Source organism: Aquarana catesbeiana, linkage group LG12, assembly GCF_042186555.1.
Source record: "Aquarana catesbeiana isolate 2022-GZ linkage group LG12, ASM4218655v1, whole genome shotgun sequence".
NCBI lineage: Eukaryota > Metazoa > Chordata > Amphibia > Anura > Ranidae > Aquarana > Aquarana catesbeiana.
In genome coordinates this window covers 130,979,703-131,003,467 of record NC_133335.1, presented here as the reverse complement: position 1 = coordinate 131,003,467, position 23,765 = coordinate 130,979,703, and the positions used below count along the sequence as shown (strand labels likewise).

The 23,765-nt window shown below is 44.2% G+C and overlaps 1 protein-coding gene across 7 annotated transcripts in view; it reads right to left on the bottom strand.

Moving 5' to 3' along the window:
* Nucleotides 1-23,765, bottom strand: part of CDK12 (cyclin dependent kinase 12) — a 480,052-nt gene that overhangs the window by 335,970 nt on the left and 120,317 nt on the right. For all 7 annotated transcript variants that reach the window (XM_073608346.1, XM_073608342.1, XM_073608343.1 and 4 more), the window contains 4 exons: nt 19,013-19,183; nt 18,737-18,926; nt 18,601-18,657; nt 8,502-8,603 (listed from right to left, as the gene is read on the bottom strand). In XM_073608346.1, the coding sequence (XP_073464447.1) occupies nt 8,502-8,603; nt 18,601-18,657; nt 18,737-18,926; nt 19,013-19,183 (520 nt within the window). The remainder of the gene's footprint in view (nt 1-8,501; nt 8,604-18,600; nt 18,658-18,736; nt 18,927-19,012; nt 19,184-23,765) is intronic.

The following is a 23,765-nucleotide window of genomic DNA, read 5'->3' as shown; positions in this document are numbered from 1 at the left end:
TTAGGTAGGCACAGGTTGCGTTAAATGTTTTATTTTTTTTTTGTATTTTGCTTTGCAAGTATGGTAAGTATTACTGTTATACTGTAATGTTACTTTGTTTTTTTGTTAACCATCATTTGCTTAGCAGGTACGCCATTCAGTTGCAGCACGGATTTCATCTTGACAGCAACAGCGTTTGCTCCCACGATACGTAAAGCCATGACTCCAGCGCTGTCGGAGGTGATTTCACCACCACAGTTACATACTTCAGCATATATGCCGAAGCGTGGGGGCAGCAGAGGGCGGAGGAGCGATTTGCTCCTAACTTTTGCGGGAGGATGCCCCCATGCTTCGGCATATATATACGGTGCATGTATGCCCATCATTAGAAGTGGGTGGATGAAGGGAGGTATTCTAATGGTGGGCATACCCACCGATCAATATCTTTTTTTCGTTCAGCCCACAGGCTGCATGAAAAAAAAGTTTACAATGTATGCCCAACAAGGACCAGCAACGTACTGGTATGTTCTGGACTTTGAGTGGTTATACCAGAATGATGCCTGCAGGTTTAGGTATCATCTTGGTATCATTCTTTTCAGCCAGCGGTCGGCTTTCATGTAAAAGCAATCCTAGCGGCTAATTAGCCTCTAGACTGCTTTTACAAGCAGTGGGAGGGAATCCCCCCCCACCGTCTTCCATGTTTTTCTCTGGCTCTCCTGTCCCAACAGGGAACCTGAGAATGCAGCCGGTGATTCAGCCAGCTGACCATAGAGCTGATCAGAGACCAGAATGGCTCCAAACATCTCTATGGCCTAAGAAACCGGAAGCTACGAGCATTTCATGACTTACATTTCGCCGGATGTAAACAGCGCCATTGGGAAATTGGGAAAGCATTTTATCACACTGATCTTGGTGTGGTCGGATGCTTTGAGGGCAGGGGAGAGATCTAGGGTCTAATAGACCCCAAATTTTTCAAAAAAAGAGTACCTGTCACTATCTATTGCTATCATAGGGGCTATTTACATTCCCTGAGATAACAATAAAAATGATTAAAAAAAAAAATAAAAATGAAAGGAACAGTTTAAAAATAAGATAAAAAAGCAAAAAAAAAAAAAAGAAAAAAAAAAAAAAAAAAAGCACACCTGTCCCCCCCTGCTCTCGCACAAAGATGAATGCAAGCGTTGGTCTGGCGTCAAATGTAAGCAGCAATTGCACCATGCATGTGAGGTATCACCGCGAAGGTCAGATCGAGGGCAGTAATTTTAGCAGTAGACCTCCTCTGTACATCTAAAGTGGTAACCTGTAAAGGCTTTTAAAGGCTTTTAAAAATGTATTTAATTTGTCGCCACTGCACGTTTGTGCGCAATTTTAAAGCATGTCATGTTTGGTATCCATGTACTCGGCCTAAGATCATCTTTTTTATTTCATCAAACATTTGGGCAATATAGTGTGTTTTAGTGCATTAAAATTTTTAAAAGTGTGTTTTTTCCCCAAAAAATGCGTTTGAAAAATCGCTGCGCAAATACTGTGTGAAAAAAAAAATGAAACACCCACCATTTTAATCTGTAGGGCATTTGCTTTAAAAAAATATATAAATGTTTGGGGGTTCAAAGTAATTTTCTTGCAAAAAAAAAATAATTTTTTGCATGTAAACAAAAAGTGTCAGAAAGGGCTTTGTCTTCAAGTGGTTAGAAGAGTGGGTGATGTGTGACATAAGCTTCTAAATGTTGTGCATAAAATGCCAGGACAGTTCAAACCCCCCCCAAATGACCCCATTTTGGAAAGTAGACACCCCAAGCTATTTGCTGAGAGGCATGTCGAGTCCATGGAATATTTTATATTTTGACACAAGTTGCGGGAAAGTGACAATTTTTTTTTTTTTTTGCACAAAGTTGTGACTAAATGATATATTGCTCAAACATGCCATGGGAATATGTGAAATTACACCCCAAAATACATTCTGTTGCTTCTCCTGAGTACGGGGATACCACATGTGTGAGACTTTTTGGGAGCCTAGCCGCGTATGGGACCCCGAAAACCAAGCACCGCCTTCAGGCTTTCTAAGGGCGTAAATTTTTGATTTCACTCTTCACTGCCTATCACAGTTTCGGAGGCCATGGAATGCCCAGATGGCACAACCCCCCCCCCCCCCCAAATGACCCCATTTTGGAAAATAGACACCCAAACCTATTTGCTGAGAGGTATAGTGAGTATTTTGCAGACCTCACTTTTTGTCACAAACTTTTGAAAATTGAAAAAAGAAAAAAAAAATGTTTTTTCTTGTCTTTCTTCATTTTCAAAAACAAATGAGAGCTGCAAAATACTCACCATGCCTCTCAGCAAATAGCTTGGGGTGTCTACTTTCCAAAATGGGGTCATTTGGGGGGTTTTGTGCTATCTTGGCATTTTATGGCCTTCGAAACTGTAATAGGTAGTGAGGAGTGAAATCAAAAATTTACGCCCTTAGAAATCCTGAAGGCGGTGATTGGATTTCGGGGCCCCGTATGAAGCTGGGCTCCCAAAAAGTGCCACTCATGTGGTATCACCGTACTCAGGAAAAGCAGCAGAATGTATTTTGGGGTGTAATTCCACATATGCCCATGGCATGTTTGAACAATATATCATTTAGTGACAACTTTGTGCAAAAAAAAAAAAAAAAATTGTCACTTTCCCGCAACTTGTGTCAAAATATAAAATATTCCATGGACTCGACATGCCTCTCAGCAAATAGCTTGGGGTGTCTACTTTCCAAAATGGGGTCATTTGGGGGGGTTTTGAGCCATCTGGGCATTTTATGGCCTTCAAAATTGTGATAGGTAGTGAGGAGTGAAATCACAACTTTACGCCCTTAGAAATCCTGAAAGCGGTGCTGGGTTTTCGGGGCCCCGTACGTGGCTAGGCTCCCAAAAAGTCCCACACATGTGGTATCCCCGTACTCAGGAGAATCAGCAGAATGTATTTTGGGGTGCAATTCCACATATGCCCATGGCCTGTGTGAGCAATATATCATTTATTGACAACTTTTTGTAAATTTTTTTTTTTTTGTTTATTTTTTGTCATTATTCAATCACTTGGGACAAAAAAAATAAATATTCAATGGGTTCAACATGCCTCTCAGCAATTTCCTTGGGGTGTCTACTTTCCAAAATGGGGTCATTTGGGGGGGGGGGGGGGGGGTTTGTACTGCCCTGCCATTTTAGCACCTCAAGAAATGACATAGGCAGTCATAAACTAAAAGCTGTGTAAATTCCAGAAAATGTACCCTAGTTTGTAGACGCTATAACTTTTGCGCAAACCTATAAATATACGCTTATTGACATTTTTTTTTACCAAAGTCATGTGGCCGAATACATTTTGGCCTAAATGTATGACTAAAATTGAGTTTATTGGATTTTTTTTATAACAAAAAGTAGAAAATATCATTTTTTTCAAAATTTTCGGTCTTTTTCCGTTTATAGCGCAAAAAATAAAAACGGCAGAGGTGATCAAATACCATGAAAAGAAAGCTCTATTTGTGGGAAGAAAAGGACGCAAATTTCGTTTGGGTACAGCATTGCATTTTTTTTACATTAAAAATCTCAAAAATGATGGCAAATGATGAAAAACCGTTGAAAAAATATTTTAAAAAATATTAATGGCTTGCAATGATTCATAGACCATTCATAAACCCTAATGAGCCCTTGATCCAATCCAATACATAACTAGCATTGCTGTTATCTGAAGTATAATTGGAATTTAACCCATATGTTGTTAGATTTGAAGAAGCAACTTGTGGCAGGTGACGTGGTAAGTGGGCAATATACAATTTGTGGCAGGTGACCTGGCAAGTGACAATCCACAACGTACACAGGACGCTGACCCCATTTTGGAAAGTAGACACCCCAAGGAAATTGCTGAGAGGCATGTTGAGCCCATTGAATATTAATTTTTTTTGTCCCAAGTGATTGAATGATGATAAAAAAAAAAAAAAAAAAAATTACAAAAAGTTGTCACTAAATGATATATTGCTCACACAGGCCATGGGCACCCCAAAATACATTCAGCTGCTTCTCCTGAGTACGGGGATACCACATGTGTGGGACTTTTTGGGAGCCTAGCCGCGTACGGGGCCCCGAAAACCAATCACCGCCTTCAGGATTTCTAAGGGTGTAAATTTTTGATTTCACTCTTCACTGCTTATCACAGTTACGGAGGCCATGGAATGCCCAGGTGGCACAAAACCCCCCAAATGACCCCATTTTGGAAAGTAGACACCCCAAGCTATTTGCTGAGAGGCATGGTGAGTATTTTGCAGCTCTCATTTGTTTTTGAAAATGAAGAAAGACAAGAAAAAACATTTTTTTTTTCTTTTTTCAATTTTCAAAACTTTGTGACAAAAAGTGAGGTCTGCAAAATACTCACTATACCTCTCAGCAAATAGCTTGGGGTGTCTACTTTCCAAAATGGGGTCATTTGGGGGGGTTTTGTGCCACCTGGGCATTCTATGGCCTCCGAAACTGTGATAGACAGTGAAGAGTGAAATCAAAAATTTACGCCCTTAGAAAGCCTGAAGGCATTGCTTGGTTTTCGGGGTCCCATACGCGGCTAGGCTCCCAAAAAGTCTCACACATGTGGTATCCCCGTACTCAGGAGAAGCAACAGAATGTATTTTGGGGTGTAATTTCACATATTCCCATGGCATGTTTGAGCAATATATCATTTAGTGACAACTTTGTGCAAAAAAAAAAAAAAAAAAAAAAAATTGTCTCTGTCCCGCAACTTGTGTCACAATATAAAATATTCCATGGACTCGACATGCCTCTCAGCAAATAGCTTGGGGTGTCTACTTTCCAAAATGGGGTCATTTGGGGGAGTTTTGAACTGTCCTGGCATTTTATGCACAACATTTAGAAGCTTATGTCACACATCACCCACTCTTCTAACCACTTGAAGACAAAGCCCTTTCTGACACTTTTTGTTTACATAAAAAAATTATTTTTTTTTGCAAGAAAATTACTTTGAACCCCCAAACATTATATATTTTTTACAGCAAATGCCCTACAGATTAAAATGGTGGGTGTTTCATTTTTTTTTTTTCACACAGTATTTGCGCAGCGATTTTTCAAACGCATTTTTTGGGGAAAAAACACACTTTTTTAAATTTTAATGCACTAAAACACACTATATTGCCCAAATGTTTGATGTAATAAAAAAGATGATCTTAGGCCGAGTACATGGATACCAAACATGACATACTTTACAATTGCAGTGGCAACAAAATAAATACATTTTTAAAAGCCTTTACAGGTTACCACTTTAGATTTACAGAGGAGGTCTACTGCTAAAATTACTGCCCTCGATCTGACCTTCGCGGTGATACCTCACATGCATGGTGCAATTGCTGTTTACATTTGACGCCAGACCGACGCTTGCATTCGCCTTAGCGCGAGAGCAGGGGGCGACAGGGGTGCTTTTTTTTTTTTTTCTTTATTATTTTTTTGCTTTTTTATCTTATTTTTAAACTGTTCCTTTCATTTTTTTTTTTTAATCATTTTTATTGTTATCTCAGGGAATGTAAATATCCCCTATGATAGCAATAGGTAGTGACAGGTACTGTTTTTTGAAAAAATTGGGGTCTATTAGACCCTAGATCTCTCCTCTGCCCTCAAAGCATCTGACGACACCAAGATTGGTGTGATAAAATGCTTTCCCAATTTCCCAATGGAGCTGTTTACATCCGGCGAAATCTAAGTCATGAAATGCTCGTAGCTTCCAGTTTCTTAGGCCATAGAGATGTTTGGAGCCACTCTGGTCCCTGATCAGCTCTATGGTCAGCTGGCTGAATCCCCGGCTGCATTCTCAGGTTCCCTGTTGAGACAGGAGAGCCAGAGAAAAACACGGAAGACGGTTGGGGGGGGCATTCCCTCCTACTGCTTGTAAAAGCAGCCTAGAGGCTAATTAGCTGCTAGGATTGCTTTTACATGAAAGTCGACCGCTGGCTGAAAAGAATGATACCAAGATGATACCTACACCTGCAGGCATCATTCTGGTATAACCACTCAAAGTCCTGAATGGTGTACCTGAAGACAAAAAAATGGTTAACAATAAAACACAGTAAATGGTAAAGTATAAAAAATTGCATACCTGAAAAGCAAACATGATAAAACATAATAACAATAAAACATTGCAGAATAGAATACAGTAAAAAAAGAGCAGAACAATAGAGAGAGAATAGAGAGAGAGAGAACAATAAAACGACAACTAATTTTTAAATTTTATATATATATTTATATATATATATATTTTTTTTTTTTTACACTTTTTTTGTAACTAACTTTTATAACTGTAACCGGTTCCAGGTTCGGGTCTCTCAAAATGCGATGGCATCTTGGGAGACCCTGTGAAAGTGTGCCTAGTCTGTGCAATGCTGTACCCTACGCTAATACTCAACTAGTGAATGGTAGCGTTCAAAACATTCACCAATGCAAAGACCAGGATTATCAGGACAGGAGGGACAATAATAGCAGGTGTCACGCCTATATCCGCGCTTGCTGCAGACACGACATCTTTTTTGGGGGGGTTAGTTGGGTAGGGGTACTCGGGAGGAAAATGCCTCTCATGCAGCCGACTGCATTTGGTTGGGGATGTGAATGGGGGAATTACGGGCGCTGCAGAAGTGGTGGTTCCCAATTAGGATTGGCGAATGCAGCAGGAAGGGCATTATGGGCACGACGGGCCTGTGTTTGTCTTTTTGGTGGCAGCGGGACACTACTTGTGCTTGCCACCTCACCAGCTTGAACTGCACTTATGGGACTCGCCACGTCACCAAGTGTTACTGCAGTGCTGGTTTGACTACGACCGGGGTGTACTAGGCCGCTGGTGCTTGCCAGTTCACCAAAACGCTACCAAAAAAACTGTTAGCGATCGCAGGGATCAGGCCTGACTCAGCGAACGCTGCAGTTATGCATTTAGTGTTTTGTAAGTGTCAGTGATCGATCGATACTGCACTTGGGTGGGCTGGGCCGGGCGGAGGGGCAAAACGTAGGTGCTAGCAGGTATCTGGACTAATTCCGCAAACACTGCGTTTTTGGGAACCCTAAACTGCTGGGGACGCTAGTATAGATCTGATCAGATCAGATATTGATCCGATCAGATACTATACCACTAAGGGAGGTGTACGGTGCGTGCGTGCGTGGGTGTTAGCGGTACTGGCGCTAACCTGACGCTGCCTGGGGCTGGTGCTTGCCAGTTCACCAAAACGCTACCAAAAAAACTGTTAGCAATCGCAGGGATCAGGCCTGACTCTGCGAACGCTGCAGTTATGCGTTTAGTGTTTTGTAAGTGACAGTGATCGATCGATACTGCACTTGGGTGGGCTGGGCGGAGGGGCAAAACGCAGGTGCTAGCAGGTATCTGGGCTGATCCCGCTAACACTGCGTTTTTGGGAACCCTAAACTGCTGGGGACGCTAGTATAGATCTGATCGGATCAGATATTGATCCGTTCAGATACTATACCACTAAGGGAGGTGTATGCTGCGTGCGTGGGTGTTAGCGGTACTGGCGCTAACCTGACGCTGCCTGGGGAGACGCATATCACCGCCGGGCGATCAGGGGGCTAAACTTTTATTTGGTAATAAACGGCGGGTGCCCTGACACTATAAAAAATAAACTAACAAGTGTCACCCGTAACGGTTATACGGTGATCAGTGGTTAAAGGGTTAACTAGGGGGCAATCAAGGGGTTAAAACCTTTATTCGGTAGTATATGGGCGTCCCTGGGGCTATAAAACGCTGACGGTGAACCTAAATATTTACCTCCCTAACTAGCGTCACCAGCGACACTAATACAGCGATCAGAAAAACGATCGCTTAGTGACACTGGTGACGGGGGGTGATCAAGGGGTTAAAACTTTATTAGGGGGGGTTAGGGGGGTACCCTAGACCTAAAGGGGGCTAACCCTAACTGCCCTACCACACTAACTGTCACAAACTGACACCATGCAGTAATCAGAAAAAATTAAAAAAAAACAGCTTGGTGTCAGTGTGACGGGGGGGGGGGGGGGGGGGGGTGTGATTGGGGGGCGATCGGGGGTGTTTTGTGTGCCTGGCATGTTCTACTGTGTGTGTGTTTTCACTCATAGTGCAGTCTTCTGCACTCCTCGGCGCCGGAACGGAAACTGCCGAGCCAAGGAGAGATGACATCAATTCCTTTGCTGCTGTTTACCATACAGCAGCATAGGAATGATTTCATTGGCCGGTGGCGATCGCGAGGGGGGGGGGGGGCCACGAATGGATGGCCTCCCCCTCACCTCCGATCGCCGCTGGACAAAAGCCGACCGCCTCGGGCACCGGGGGGGGGGTGTCCGATTGGGTACGTGATTCTGCCTGCCCGTGCCATTCTGCCGACGTATATCGTTGTGAGGCAGCCGGCAAGTGGTTAATGCATATCTAGCTTAGGTACGCACACTGGAAAAAGAAAATGAATACCAACAAAAACTCAACATTACCTCCATGCTGGAAACAATTGCACAAATGTTACTTACCCACAACTCCAGACATCTATGGCAGGGGTATACCTTTCCTCCCCTAGAAGCAGTTCTGGCGGTCGATACCACAGTGTTATCACCTTATTTGTGTATGGGCGACTGGAAAATAAAATAAAAACATGACATTCAACACCTTCTCCAGTAAAAGAGCTATAACCCAATAGAAAAAAAAGTCCATGTTTTAACATAGGCTTCTCACCCCCTCAGAAACCTCCCTTACTCTTATTTTTTTATTAAAAACTACAGGACACTACCCAAAAAACAAGAAAGGAAGTCCCCTCTCAATTATGCAATCCTTCAGTTTTTGTAGAAAGTCATGAACCACAAATCAAGAGGAGTGGGGTTCACTGTGTCCTGTGATGTGAGCCTATTGGCTGCAGCCACTGATCAAGAAAAATTTCCAATAAGCCCACTCGAACTTTGTCTAGCTGTCAGCTGAAGTAGAATTTTGATCCATATGGCCAGCTTTAGAAGGTTGGTTCCATTCACTCGTGTCCTGTCAAGCAGACAAGGCATAAATGAAGGAGAACTGGTCTTATGGTGTCACCAGACCACACCCCTAGGAGACTGCAGTTGATGGAGGAGAAAATCCACTTGCCAAAATGCCATACCTGGAATGTGGATTGTGGACAGTGCGGGAACAGGGAGTTCCTCCAAAGACAGTCTGAGATCCACTTCCTCCTGAGCAACCAGACATCTGGTAGCTCCTTGTCGAGTTATGCACACCATTGCCGTGGCGTTGTCCGACTAGTCCAATGTTTCTCAACACCTGTCCTCAGGACCCACTAACAGGCCAGGTCTGCACGATGACTGAAATACATCACAGGTGATATAATTTGCTGCTCAGTGATTGCAATATTCGAGTCAGCATCTCCAAGGTAAAACAAAAAATCTGGCCTGTTAGTGGGTTCTGATGACAGGAGTTGAGAACCACGAGACTAGTCCATTTAAGAAATTGCCTTGAGCTGCACTGAGCAACGTAGTAGGGCATAGAGCAAAGTGAATCGCCCTCAATTCCAGGCTAGTGGTGAGCAACGACCTTTCCTGCGGGAATCCTTCTTGCCCGAGAGATTTCCAAAACGCCAACCCAGTTCATCAGGCTGACGACTGGCGTCTGTTGTCTGGTCCATCCAAGATAAGGCTAGGAACGATTTTTCCTATCTTCAATCTTGTGATGGGTTTTTTATCAATCAATCCAAAGACTGCGCCCCGTTTTCCATGCCGCTAAGATATTCCATTGTAGGGACTTGAAATGAACACCAAGCAAAGGGCACTGTCTCAAAGGTGGCCGCTTTATTTTTTCTTATTTTTTTACAATTGATTCGAGGGATTTGGCATCTCAAGCAAGACATCTGACCAAAGGAAGTATTACTCTCGGCTACATGGTATCCAGGGTCAGGCCTAAATATTTCTAAATCATCCAATATACCAACTTTTGCAAATTCAGAGCCTATTTGAACCTCTCCAGATTGTGCACCACATGAGACACAGCAGTGCAGCAGAATTGCTCCCTCAGAAGTTGTCCACATATCCTATAACAGGGCTACTCTGGGTACAGAGGCTCAGAACCGGAGCCAAAACTGCAAACACTCCGCGAACTGTGGACAGGTCAAATGGCATAGCCAAAAACAAACTGGTGACCTTCGACCACAAGCTGAAAAAACATTTGGTGAGGAGGAAAGGTCAGAACATACAGGTAAGCATCTTGGATATCCACTGATGCCAGAAAAGCTCCCTGCTGGAGTGAGGTCACCACTGACCACATCAATTCCATCTGGAACTTCTGCACTTGTAGAAACCTTCTGAGTCTAAAATATGACCCGAACTTTTGGTTTCTGAACCATTAAAAGGTTTGGAGTAGAACCTGCGAAACCTAATGCCCTTTGGAACCAAAATGATCACTCCATGAGACAAGATGATCGAGAGCTTGCAGGAAAACAACTTTTTGTGAATGCAAAGGAAAACATTTGAAGCCATAAAGTGCAGGGGAAGAAAGCTCCTAATTCCAGCTTGCAGCAGCAAAGCTCTATATTGCGGACTCATTTGTCTGCAATCTTTCCCTGCCAAATATCCATGAAGGCCTACAAACATCTCCTTACCTTAACATGTGGGGAAGCCCCTTAATTGTGAAGAGGGCTTGTTCCTTGGATTAGCAAAATCAGAAGTCCATGGGTTCGTTTGCAACTAGGCCTGGCATTACTGGTCTGAAGCCCAATGCCTGAGATTGACAAAGGGAACACTGTTTTGAAGTAGGAGCAGCAGTATGTCTTTGAATCGTAGGCTTAAAGTAGAGCTATAGGCAACACGTTTTCCATTTAGGAGTAAGGGAGAGTTATAACCACGGTTGGTTTATTTTTTGCCATCTGTGCACCACTGGCGAGATTTACCTTTACTTCCTGTCTCATAGCCAAAACAGGAAGTGAGATGAAATCCTTGCAAATAAAGGAATCCATTGGGGACCCCTAAGCCACCAGAACTAGTACACCCATTGGAAGATTTTCCCTCTATTTCTTTTCTGGGGACAACCCAAAAAGTAGGATTTTCTTTAACTTTCACTGCTAATTCTAAACAGGACAAATGGAGAGGGTGAATCTTCCTAATGGGGGCACAGACAGCAACAAAAACTGACAGGGGTTCTTATCCCTCTCCACTCTATCCAAAACTAAAGAAAATGTTTTGAAGTGGTAACAGAGTACCCAGAGACATATGCTGGAAGAAATCATTCTGGTAGGAGCAAACAATTATTCCAATGAAAAGGTAAATGTTTCACATGTTTCTTGCTTGGCAATTCCTCTGATCAACACTTCAGCCATAAGATCTTGTGCATGTGTACAGTTAAGACCCCAAGACACAAAAGCTGTTGTATGAAGTCCCTAAATGTGTCCACTAAGAATCTAAAGCACATAGAAAATCCTCCATGTTGCCGCTCGATTTTGCATCTCCACTAAAAGAATTCCTTTTTTGTTCATAAGGTGAGCAAACAACTTAAGGCTTGGACACATGTCAACTGCCACAATTGCCAGTTATAAAACTTACCCCACCAGCACAAAATGAGGCCTTTCCAAGGCATCCTTAAATCCGAGACCTTGTCCACTGGGCACATGAGGATCCTAAAGATATAAGAGAATGCTGTATCCACCTAAGGAATACCCCATTTCTTAGTTGATGCACTATCAATGGCATATTGCTGAGCCAGCCTCTTTGGCAAAATGAACGCCTTGTCAAGGTCAGCCCAGTGCAAGTACAAAATTTCCATTAAATACAGTGCACAGGGAGGGGTGAAGGATGCTTAGGGGACACCATGATCCCAATCCTGTAACCTTTGCAGTGAAGAACTGGGAGTTCAAACACCTTTGATGAAAAAAGTCGAAGGCCTTTTTTGGGTCTGAGATAACTCCGACCCCCTAAGGTTCTTCCGGAGTAGATGCCTCTGATAAGAATTATTCTACCTTCACTTCCACTGGAACATGCTGGTCTTCCTCCACCTCATCCTCCACTGGTTCCTGCTCTGTAAAAAGGAGGAAAGAGAGGGGGAACACCTTCATTTGCGACCCAGGAGGTCCAAGCCAGCAAGCATTCCAGAAAACTGTTGCTACAGTATGTGTAAGTCTTTGGGAGCCCACTCCTCCACCATCCCCTCCTCTCTGCCATCCGTGAGACATTTGCCTGCTGACTAACAGACATACAACGACCCATGCTTATGTTCAGTAGTCCACATCAGACAAGAGGCACAGTGTCAAACAAAAAACACAGATGCACCGGTAACCTTTCAGGGAACAGGAACCCTATACAGTCTGCACATGCCCTGCGGCCCCCACAAAAAAACACTGTCTCTCTGCATACTTGCTGTGACCTGTGCGTCTCACACAGTAAGGTCCTACTGCGACCCGTATTCCCACACAGTAAAGTTATGCTGCAAGCTTTATTCCCACACAGTAAAATTCTGCAGCAACTTGAAGTCCCACACAGTAAGGTTCTGCTGTGACTTGCTATCCTACAGCACCAGGCTGTACTGCGACCTGTGGTCCCACAAAACTATGTTCTGCAGCTACCTGTGGTCCTGCTCTGTGCCCTCCCTCCAGGAAGCGGTGTCCCTGAGATACTCACTGCTAGGAATACTCTGCCCCTACTATGAGATTGCTGGCTAAGCTGCACCTTGCCCATAACTCAGCCAGTATAAAGAGAATGCAGGGGCTGAGAGGAAGCTTCCTGCCCGCCTTCGGCCAGAGGGCGAAGAGCTACCCAGACTGCCCCCCTATCTCAGGAGCTTCTTGTACAAGTTCAACACAGTGAAACAATGTAAAAATGAACATAAACCATTTTTACTCCATGAGGGGGTTTCACCAGGCTAAGGCATATGCTGCAGCTTAGGGGTTACTCCAGAACATATACTACCTTAGCGGTCCGCATAACACTATATATATATATATATATATATATATATATATCAATGCACAGAGTCCTGTTGTGCAGGATCCAGTGCCAACCTATTACATGCACTGTAAGTGTGTACTTACAGTGCGAGGTTCAGGTACCACTCCACTGGAGTACTCCAGTGGAGGGGTTATGCCTGGGTGGAGACTGTCTTGTGTCCAATCACCTGAAGGTAGCAGCATAATAACCTGACTGAAGATGTTCTGTGTCTCATGATGTAGGATAAAGAAAAACAAATGTGTATATTGTCTGTGTATAAGTTACAAAATCTACAACTATAGTTTATACATTTGAAAATTATGAACCCTGATGTTCTGACTGCCTATCTCATTGCTTGAGGATCTGCCAATCTTGACTTAGCAATATTTGCCCACTCTTCTTTGCAAAAACACTCCAAAAATCGGTCAGATTGCAAGGGCATCTCCTGTGCACAGCCCTCTTCAGATCACTCCACAGATTTTCAATCGGATTGAAGTCTGGGCTCTGGCTGGGCCATTCCAAAAACTTCAATCTTCTTCTGGTTAAGCCATACATTTGTTGATTTGGCAGTATGCTTTGGGTAGCTGCCATGCTGAAAGATGAAGTTCTTCATGTTCAGCTTTCTAGCAGAAGCCTGAAGGTTTTGTGTCAATATTGACTGGTATTTGGAACTGTTCAATTTCCTCTACCTGGACTAAGGCCCCTGATCCAGCTGAAGAAAAACAGCCCCAAAGCATGATGCTGCCACCACCATGCTTCACTGTGGGTATGGTGTTCTTTTGTTGACGTCCAGTGTTGTTTTTGCGCCAAACATATCTTTTGGAGTTATGGCCAAAAAGTTCAACCTTGGTTTCATCAGACCATAAACACATTTTCCCATATGCTTTTGGGAGACTTCAAATGTGTTTTTGCAAAATTTAGCCAAGCTTATATCTTTTTCCTTCGTAAGAAAAGGCTTCTGGCTTGCCACTCTACCCCATAGCCCACACATATGAAGAATACGGGAGATTCCCCCTCCCTAGCCCTACTAAATATAGGCATAGAGGATATTCCACCATCATTAAGACAATTCACCACCCATCTATTCTTAGTGACTAAACTAGTCATACTCAGAATATGGAAATCAAACCCACCGGAAGTAAAAAATGTTATATACACCCTTTCTACTCACTACACATACAAAGCACATGTTGGCTGCACGGGCAAACCAGTTAGTCACAAGCAGTGTCAGAAGAAAAAAATTCCAGTGTCAACAATTAAGGGGTGGGAAACCAAGGCCACCAGGAGCTCAACCAGAAAATGAGCCCCCCAGGAGGAAACAGATGAAACCTCTAACAGCCGCCTGCAACACTGTGCAGCCAAAATATGCGTCCGAAGACGCCAAGATATCCACCTTATCCAAATGCAAATTCAAGACACAGACGCCTGATGACAGAAGACCCAGGAGGCACTATGTGCCCTAGCAGAGTGCGCTGTGATGGGAAATGGAGGAACCTAACCCTTAATGGCATAAGCTTGCACCAACGTCTGCCTAATCCATCTGAAAATGGTAGCAGAGAAAAAAAAAACAAAACAAAAAAAAAAAAAAAAAAAAAAAAAAAGGAATCAAACCTCTGAAAAGACTTTGTAGCAGACAAATACATCTGAATTGCCCAAACTACATGTATGGCATGCAAGGCAAACTCGTTAGGAGGCGACGGGCGAGGACAAAGGGAAGAGAAATTCCTCTTTAAATGAAAGTAAGACTATGTTCAGAAGAAAAGAAGGTCATGGATGGAGAACCACCTCATCCTTATGCATCACAAAATAAGGAGACCCACAAGACAAGGCCGTTGATAGCCACTTAAAAGGCCACATCTGGGACAGAGCAAGCAAGGAAAAATCCCTAATATTTTAAAAAGGAGGCTTTTGAAGGACAGAGAACCAGAATCAGGTCCCTTGCATCTGCTTAGGCTATGGGGGGGATGGCATTTTTGCCATTAAGGTCCCTGATGATGGCATCCAACAAAGCACTTGTTTGTCGACCTGGACAGCGGACCATATGCAAGCGAAGGGACTTGCCTAGGCACCTGCGCCGAGACATAGAGCTGGGAGCACACCCTCCAAAGGTGCCTATACACACACCTAAAAGCCATTTGGTCCACCATTTTCCCAGACAGTGGCTGGGCGGGAGGACGGCTACTTACTAGAGCCCTCACTGTATCCCCACTTTTTAATGTTCCCTGCATGGAGGTGAAAAGTGCGTCTACCAGCGCCTGTGCGCACAATGCAGCAGGGGGCACATCCCCGCTATCAGGGGAAACAGGGATGATTACCAGCATCCCAACACTACAGGACTGCAGAGGAGGACAACACAGTGCCTACCGTGCCTACACTGAACTTCGGAGCAGGATCAGCAAGGGGCCAGTGAGGAGCCTAAAACTGAACCCAAATTGTGCATCTTCAGTGGAAATGCCATTATTCTCCTCCCAACCTGGCAGCCGTTAGGCTGTGACATGAACTAGATAATCAACAACAGCAACTGGAGCACTACAGTGCCAGCATATGCGTGGATCCAGTATAACGCGGTGCTGTGGACCCCCAGTCCTGGGATGCATGACATGAGGTAAACATTCAGAGAGGAGCTCACCTCTGGCTGTCAGTGCATACAAGGAGCTGTGGAATGCATCGGCTCTCAGCTGGATTTGGTCACAGCCCCCCAGACAGCATGGTGAAGATTAAGCACTCCCTGAAAACAGGGGTGAGGGCAGCAGTGTCAGGCTGACTTGTACAGCGCTGGCCAAAGTGACAAGCAGTAAAACTATAGCCTGAGACGCACTGTTCCTCTTGCTTCTTGTCATGAAACTCCTTCCGCCCTCTGTCAACATCCAGGTCACACGAGGCAGGAGAGTAAGGGCAAATGCCCCGAAGCAAGATCGTGACCGCAGCCGGCCCTACCTCGGCAGCAGCATGGAACAGAGGGCGCTGCCCAGAGTCAAAATGGCGGTGCCACATCCTGGACCAGGAGGCCGCAAAGCCACGGCCTAAAGTTGTGGACAGCCCGACCACGTGATAAGCACACCCACAGGAGGACACAAGCAGATGCCCCAGGCAAGGAGGGGAGTCAGGAATGTCCCCACCCCTTACCTGTCCAGCAACCCAAGCCCATACAATGGTTATAGGACACAATGGTTATAGGACACAATAGTCATAGGACTTAATGTCCGCCCGACATAGCAACCTCCAAGTGCTCCAGCAAACCAGAAGGGGAGACGGAAGGGCGCACAGGCAGCATGCAGCCAGGTACCAATGGACCCTAACTTCGATCAGGGGGCTGCCTGTCCATCCAGGGGCACGAATATGGTCCATCCCTGAGGGAGAGAGCCATGGGCGCACACAGCCCGGCATCCCTCCACCTACACCACTGACACAGCTGGGATCCAGGAAAATCAGTGGAAAAGGACCCAGCCCCATGCCATGTGCCCCAGATTATAGAGGGATTATTAGTAGGGAAAGACCTGAAGAGGGATGGGGGACTAAGGGGCAGACCACGCCAGGGAGTACCCGTGCCCCAGGAGGGCATCTTACCGATCCACGGAGTTGCGGGTAACACTCCAGAGACAGAACCTCCCCACCACCACAATGGGGGGCTGTCAGCCAGGGTAAATCCGTGACACAGACTATTGGTGCCCAATCATATCCATGCAAGACATTTAACTCGCTGGCCCGCCCCAGTCCGGGATGGGGTTTTGTCACGGCAGACCCAGCGTTAAGCTAAAGGTCTGCACGCACTCTGTGGCCCAACTGGGGTGACCACTGGATCTAGATTATCCAGCCCATTACCCAGTCCGGCTTTTGATGGAAGATCTCCGCAGGGATAAAAAATCCAAAGAAAAAAGGGAGAAAAAAGCTATGGAAACAGAGGTCCCAGCGTAGAGCTAGGTCTCTACTCCAACACTACGCACAAAGAACTAGATGCCTATGCAGAAAGGGGGTTTGTATCAGCCAGGACTGCCCATAGTCAGTGCTGAGTTTCTTTTTCTCCCTAGTGTCCTCCTGTATGTGGCGATATAACCCTATAGTTGATAATGAAGGATGATGTGTCCGTCAATGAACGTAAGAGAGCATGGGATTGAGTTGGTTATTCATTGTCCCAGTCCTGTTAGCTGCAGTTTGACATACAGAAATAGCAGCAAGAGCTGGTTGCAGGGCTGGGCCTGCCAGAATAAAGAGAGCTTTCAAATTTTCTACCAGCAGAATCTTTGAGAGATAAGAATATTTTCAATAGGTACAGGGATATGTCTGTTTAAGATACAGACAGCAAGATAAACTGTAATAGCTCATTTTTTTTGCAATGGATAGAGTTCAAGGATTTTTGAGGAAGTGAAAATCCTTTCAGGTTTCCAAGGTTTTACTGAGGGTTGCAACGATCCGGTTACACTGCTTCTGTGTAGGCATTAGAAAACAGTAAGGGTTGATTAAAGAATTCTAAGAAAATAAGATAAAATAATAAACTAGTGAAGCTGGTTTCCTAGTGAAGGAGAGGTCCATCATCTTCAGACACTAACGAAAAACTGAGAACTTGCGTCGTTGGATAGGTTTGTGAGGTAGCCGAGGGGTGCATGTTCTCAAAAGTTTGCCAGTGTCCAATCATTGTAGCCTATTACCTATAGTTTATGAATAAACCGCATGTGTCCTGTACTGAGTAATTAAGTATTTTAGGTTAAATTCTGTGAAGACATTTCATACATGGTGCATAAAGCATCCTGACAGGTCACTGTACTAATAGAAGTGATGTTAAGGGAACGGTAACGCCAACCCCCCCACCAGAACACACAAGTCAGCACTCGCAGCCATTGGCTGTCGGCGTTAATCGGATGCTGATCGGATGCTGGTTTTCCAACATGCCCGCTCAAGAGAAGCCAGTCGTGATACCAGCTTCTGTCAGACAGGGAGCTGTACACAGGCTGAACGTCGGCTGGTTTTTACCGTACCAACTGATTTCGCCCAATATTCAGCCCGTGTGTACCCGGCATTACTGTCAATAGCCAACAAAGAATACATAGGGCCATTGACACAAATTAAATGCTTTCTAACAACCTATAAATCTGCAGTAATCACACAAAGATTTTAACAATGAATAGGACAGAGAAAAGCACTGCTATTTCAGTACAAACAACCTCAAGGTATTTCACTATGTTTTTCAGAGATATGGCAGTGTGAGAAGAAAATATCTTTCAGGCATTTGTAATAAATGTTCTACCCGTAAAAAATGTGTCCTTTTCTGTGTAGCCAGTTCATGAATTCCTTAGCTACTGAGACTCCCATTCTCTGAGGCTCCAAATATTTGTTTACCGCTTTAACTTGGCCATCTGACTGAACTGTCATTGTGTGCCATCTAATTAATTTCCACATCCAACATTGGTGTATGCAATATGATCAAGCTTAAGAAAGAACCTCTAATGCTGAAATGATTTTCACTTTGCTCTTCACCTTTAACTGCCAGTGAGAGGACTCCCACTGTTCGCATGAAGTCAAAAGTTTCAATACATTTTAGAATGCAACATTAAAAACGAATAAGTTGAACACAACAAAATGAAAATCGTTATACATATATACTTTAAACTCTAATGTTATTCTGAATTTGCTCATGATGTGTTATCAAACAAAACAGTACAGAGTAACAAATTCAGTTCTCGATTACCTTTCTTCTGAGTTGTATAGCCTTGCCAGTCCAAAATCTGCCAGCTTAATCTGCCCACTGTAAAAAGAACACAATGTGAGTTTTGACCTCTACACACAATTAGCTGTTTGAGAAATCATACCTTACTAATTGTCACCTGTTATTCAGCAGGATATTTGAACACTTGATGTCTCTGTGCAGGAAATTCTTCTTGTGACAGTAATCTAATCCTTCCATAAGTTGTTTCATAAATGACTTTATGTGGTCTTCTGAAAACTGCACCAGCCCAGACTCCAGGAGACCCATCAGGTCATGGTCCATATATTCAAACACCAAGTAAAAGGCACCTAAAACACAGAAACAGTGTTACAACAGAAATCCTGAGCAAATAATGAGCAACCACATGAGGATAGCGATTCTTCTGGGAAGTCACCTTTGTCTTTCTTAAAGTCCAGTGCATCTTGCTTGTCAGTAACAATCTCTTTCATATTGACAACACTGCGATGGATGAGCTGTCGAAGAATTTTTATCTCCCGGATAGCAGTAATAGGGAAGCCCTCCTTCTCGTTATCTAGACGCACTTTCTTTAAGGCCACAAGTTCTCCTGGTAGATAATCATTGAAGAACAAGTTAGACTTTCCTGTCTTTAAGTCTGTTAACTGCAGCAACTACTAATACCATTAACCAATGTGGTAGTGAAAAAAAAAGTGTTATGTACGTTCTTTTAAAATGGTCAACAATGCACAATAAACTTGTATCAGTTAGGACTCAAATTTTAGATTACTACTATTCAGGACATGCCTCATAAGGTTTTGATCTATACTACTTTATATGCACTTGACTAACTCATATGATTTTGTTTGAGAGTAATTTTGGCTTCTGCTCTAACAAATGTATTATTTCTTTTGAAGGGCTTTATTTTATTAAACTTAAGCCCCGGACCAGCACGTTTTGCGATTCGGCACTGCGTCGCTTTAACTGACAATTGCGCGGTTGTGCAACCTGGTTCCTAAACAAAATTGACGTCCTTTTTTTCCCCACAAATAGAGCTTTCTTTTGGTATTTGATCACCTCTGCGTTTTTATTTTTTTGCGCTATAAAACAGAATAGCATCAATTTTGGGAAAAAACGCATTATTTTTTACTTTTTGCTATAATAAACATCCCCAAAAAATATATTAAAAAAAGTTTTTTCCTAAGTTTAGGCCGATACGTATTCTACTACATATTTTTGGTAAAAAAAAAAAAAAAAAATCGCAATAAGTGTTTATTGATTGGTTTGCGCAAAAGTTATAGCATCTACAAATAAATAGGGGATATTTTTATGGCATTTTTATTAATTTTTCTTTTTACTAGTAATGGCAGCGATCAGCGATTTTTATCGTGACTGCGACATTATGGCGGACAGATCGGACACCTTTGGCGCTGCAAATGCATTTACTGTGTAAATGTGACTGGCAGTGAAGGGGTTAACCACTAGGGGGCAGTGAAGGGGTTAACCACTAGGGGGCAGTGAAGGGGTTAAGTGTGTCCTAGGGAGTGATTCCAACTGTGGGGGGCTGGGCTATGTGTGACACAACACTGATCACCGCTTCCGATTACAGGGAGCTGTGATCAGCGTCCTGTCACTAGGCAGAACGGGGAATGCTCGTCTACATCAGCATTTGCCCGTTCTTCCTCTCCGTGAGACGATCGCGGGTATCCCTGCGGACAGAGTCCTTCTGCCGACGTATATCGGCAAGAGTCGGTCGGCAAGCAGTTAAAAAAGAGCAGAGCTATGTAAATATTCAAAAAGATTGTGAATTTTAACTTACCTGTAAATCCAATATTTTGGGAGTACAATAAAGGACACAGGGCTTGTAGTCCATGACAATAGGTTATATGCCACTACCTTCAGGTGACTGGCAAAAGCAATGCTGAAAATGCCCCCAATGTACCCTCATATAACCACCCACTCTATGGGACTCCAGTTTTGTAGCAATCAATAAGATACAGTGGACAGAGGAGAGGGACCTGTGTCCTGTATTGTACTCCAAGATATTGAATTTACAGTTAAGCCAAAATTCCCATTATCTCAATTGTACAATACAGGACTTGTAGTCATAGACCAGTGGTCTACAAATTGCAGCACTTTGCTTGCCTTTTTCTGGACCTCCCACAGAAACAAGAAGGCTCTATTCCTTTCACTGACACCCAACAGTGGTAATAACCTCATTGAAGCAAAAGGAAGAGAACCCTTGGGGGGGGGGTCTCAGAACCACATTGACTATACAAAAAAAAAAAAAAGGGTTGCTGAATCAGTTCAAAGAGGGGTCAGTATAGAGCAGAAAGTAACAGATTCAGATACTTAAGTAGACACAGGAGGCCAGAATGAGGGTTTGACAGGAGCAACTCACTGTACAAAGGTCTGAGCAACTTCAAAGCCACGAGTTTCTGAAATAGAATGGATAAGGCAGAAACCTGTCCCTTCAGAGAACCGATAGCCAGATGCTGGTCTGGTCCAGAGAGTAGAAAGGCTAGGATGCGAGTTATAGCATATTCCTGGAGGTTGAGCCGTCTGTTTTCGCACCAGTAAAAAGTAAGCCTGGTGATGAGAGAGATCCAGAGGTAGCTTTTCTTGCCTTAAAGCAAGTTCCAGCGAAAAAAAAAATTTTTTTTTTTGGTACTTTTTTCAGTGCTATCAAAATTAAAATAAAAAGTATACAATGATCTAGAAATGTTATTGTAATAAATACATTTTTTTTCCATCGTTGATGTGGGCATATGAAGCCCAATCGCGAATGCGCGATTTAGCGGCGGCCATAGCGCCGATTGTTTGTAACGTTGCCATAACAACGGGCGGTGACGGGGGAAGGGCCCGCCCCGTTGTTATGGCAATGTAAGGCGATTACAGCCCTTGGCGCTCGCCCAGTGACTCCTGGGAAATGATGACAGCCATCTCCCAGGAGCACTAGCGAGAACGGGCGCCGAGGGAAATGACGTTGGGAGCCTTGGAGAGGAAGAGGCAGATTACAAGGGACCCCCTAGCAACAGACCTGAAGAGTTGAGAAAAAAAAAATAAAAGTTTTCCAAAAGGTTGTTCTAGGTATTGAATGGAGTTGAATAATGTTAAATTTTTTTTCTGACTGGAACTGCGCTTTAAAGGTGGAAATGTCGGTATCAGAAATGTATCCTATCTTTAAGGACCCGAGTTTCAACAGCATTGCCACTAGAGGCAGTGACTGAGAAGCAGGAGGAACAGAGTGCCTTGGGACAGGAGGTCCGACCTGTTTAGAAGAGGCCAAGGCAAATCTACCATGAGTCGGTGTATGTCTGTGTACCAAGCTCTCCTAGGCCAATTTTAGGGCAATGATGATCACCGGAATCCATTCTTACATGAACCTGCAGAGTAAGGAAGGATCCCCACTGGGGAGAATGTATTCACCAGTATGAACATGGACTAAGCAATCACCAGGGCACCCACTACAAAAGCCAGGTGATTCCTGGACCTGACCACAAACCTGTTGAGTTTTTTTGTAGAATCTAGAGGACATGATATCCATATCTGGCACTCCTAATTTCTGACAGAGGATCTAATTTCTGACAGAGGATCGGGAAGATCTCTGGATAGAGATCCCACTCACATTAGTCCAGGCATTGGCGACTCAGGAAGTCAATAAGCCTTTGATGACGCCCTGTGGAATGACACATCTTGCGGCACTGCAGTGACATCACATCCAATTCGCGATCATTTGCAGTGAGGTTTGGAGAGAACCAATCGATCAATGGACTGGTAATTGATTTTCATTTGTTTGCCCTCTACCTTTGAACCTTGTAAAGATTGATTTTATGATTGGAACTCTGTAAAGATTGATTTTAACCTGTTGCCGCCCGCCCACTGTCATATGACGGCGGAGCGGTGCGGCTCTTCATATGACGGCGGCTGATTCACACAGGGCATGCGTGCGATCGCGGGTGCGCAGCCCTGCTCTGTCTGTGTCTCCATGTCCCCGGGACACAGCGCGTCACCATCATGTGATCGGCTGCAATTACATCACGGCTGATCACAAATGGGTATTCCCTGCTATAGACCACGCATGCGCGTGATCAGGAGTGCGCAGCACGGTCACGTCGGTGGCGTCGTGTTCCCAAGAACACTGCTCGTCACCGAGAAGGGTAAACAGCCAATGGCGGGTGGCTGTTTACCATGTGATCGTCTGTGATCCATTCACAGCTGATCACTAAATGTAAACAAAGACCTTAGCTGTTACCGGCTCTTCTCTCCTCACACACCGTTTCCAGTGTGAGGAGAAAAGAGCCAGGAGCAGTGAGTTACCAATCTGTGTTTGTACTGTACTGCACCAACACAATAAAAGAGACGTGCTGACGTCATCGCGGTGTACAGCCTGTGTGTGGACGGGTGGCTGTGAGCCGACTGGCATTAATTTATGAGCTTTTCGATCTTCAGCTTTGTTGTAAGTGCCATAGTTTTATTTGAAATAAAATTGCTTTTTATGGTTTTTACACTATGGAGAGTTTCTCTTTATGTTCCTGTAATCCGGATCCCTGGTCCATCCACTCAGCTACTATCCTCTGGTATCTCCACCTGTATCAAGTGTTTTATTGCTGGTGATGATCTGATGTCCGGATATCCATCTCAGTTTACAGGCTTGCTACCGCATTACATATGTGGGGACAGGTGTTTTTACTGTGTAGGGACAGTGTTTTGGGGACACTTTTTACATTGTGTGGGGACACTGTGCATGTGTTCAGTGTGTAAAAAGCTGTAAAAACAGCTCACACTCACTGATCACTGGCTGGCTGCAGCGAACTTCTCTCCTCTCTTCACTGGCAAGTTCTGTGTGAGGAGAGGAGAGCCGAACGCCTAGCAACCAGCATTCTGTTTACATCACGACGGCTCTGATTGGACACAGCCGTCATGTGATCAGGAGGGCCAATCACAGAGCTCTCCTGCTGATCGGAGATGCGCCGTGTCAGGGTGACACAAGCGCATCAGGATCATGCCGCTGAGAGGGCGCGCGTGATACCCCTCCTTCTGAGGGACGTTCCTGAACGTCCACTCAGAAGGAGGAAACTCCCACCTGGCCGTATATGTGCAGTGACCGGGTGGGAAGTGGTTAATAACAGATAGGCTTTTGTAAACATAGACAATGGTTATTCCTTAGGCCGGCCATAGACGGTTCGAAT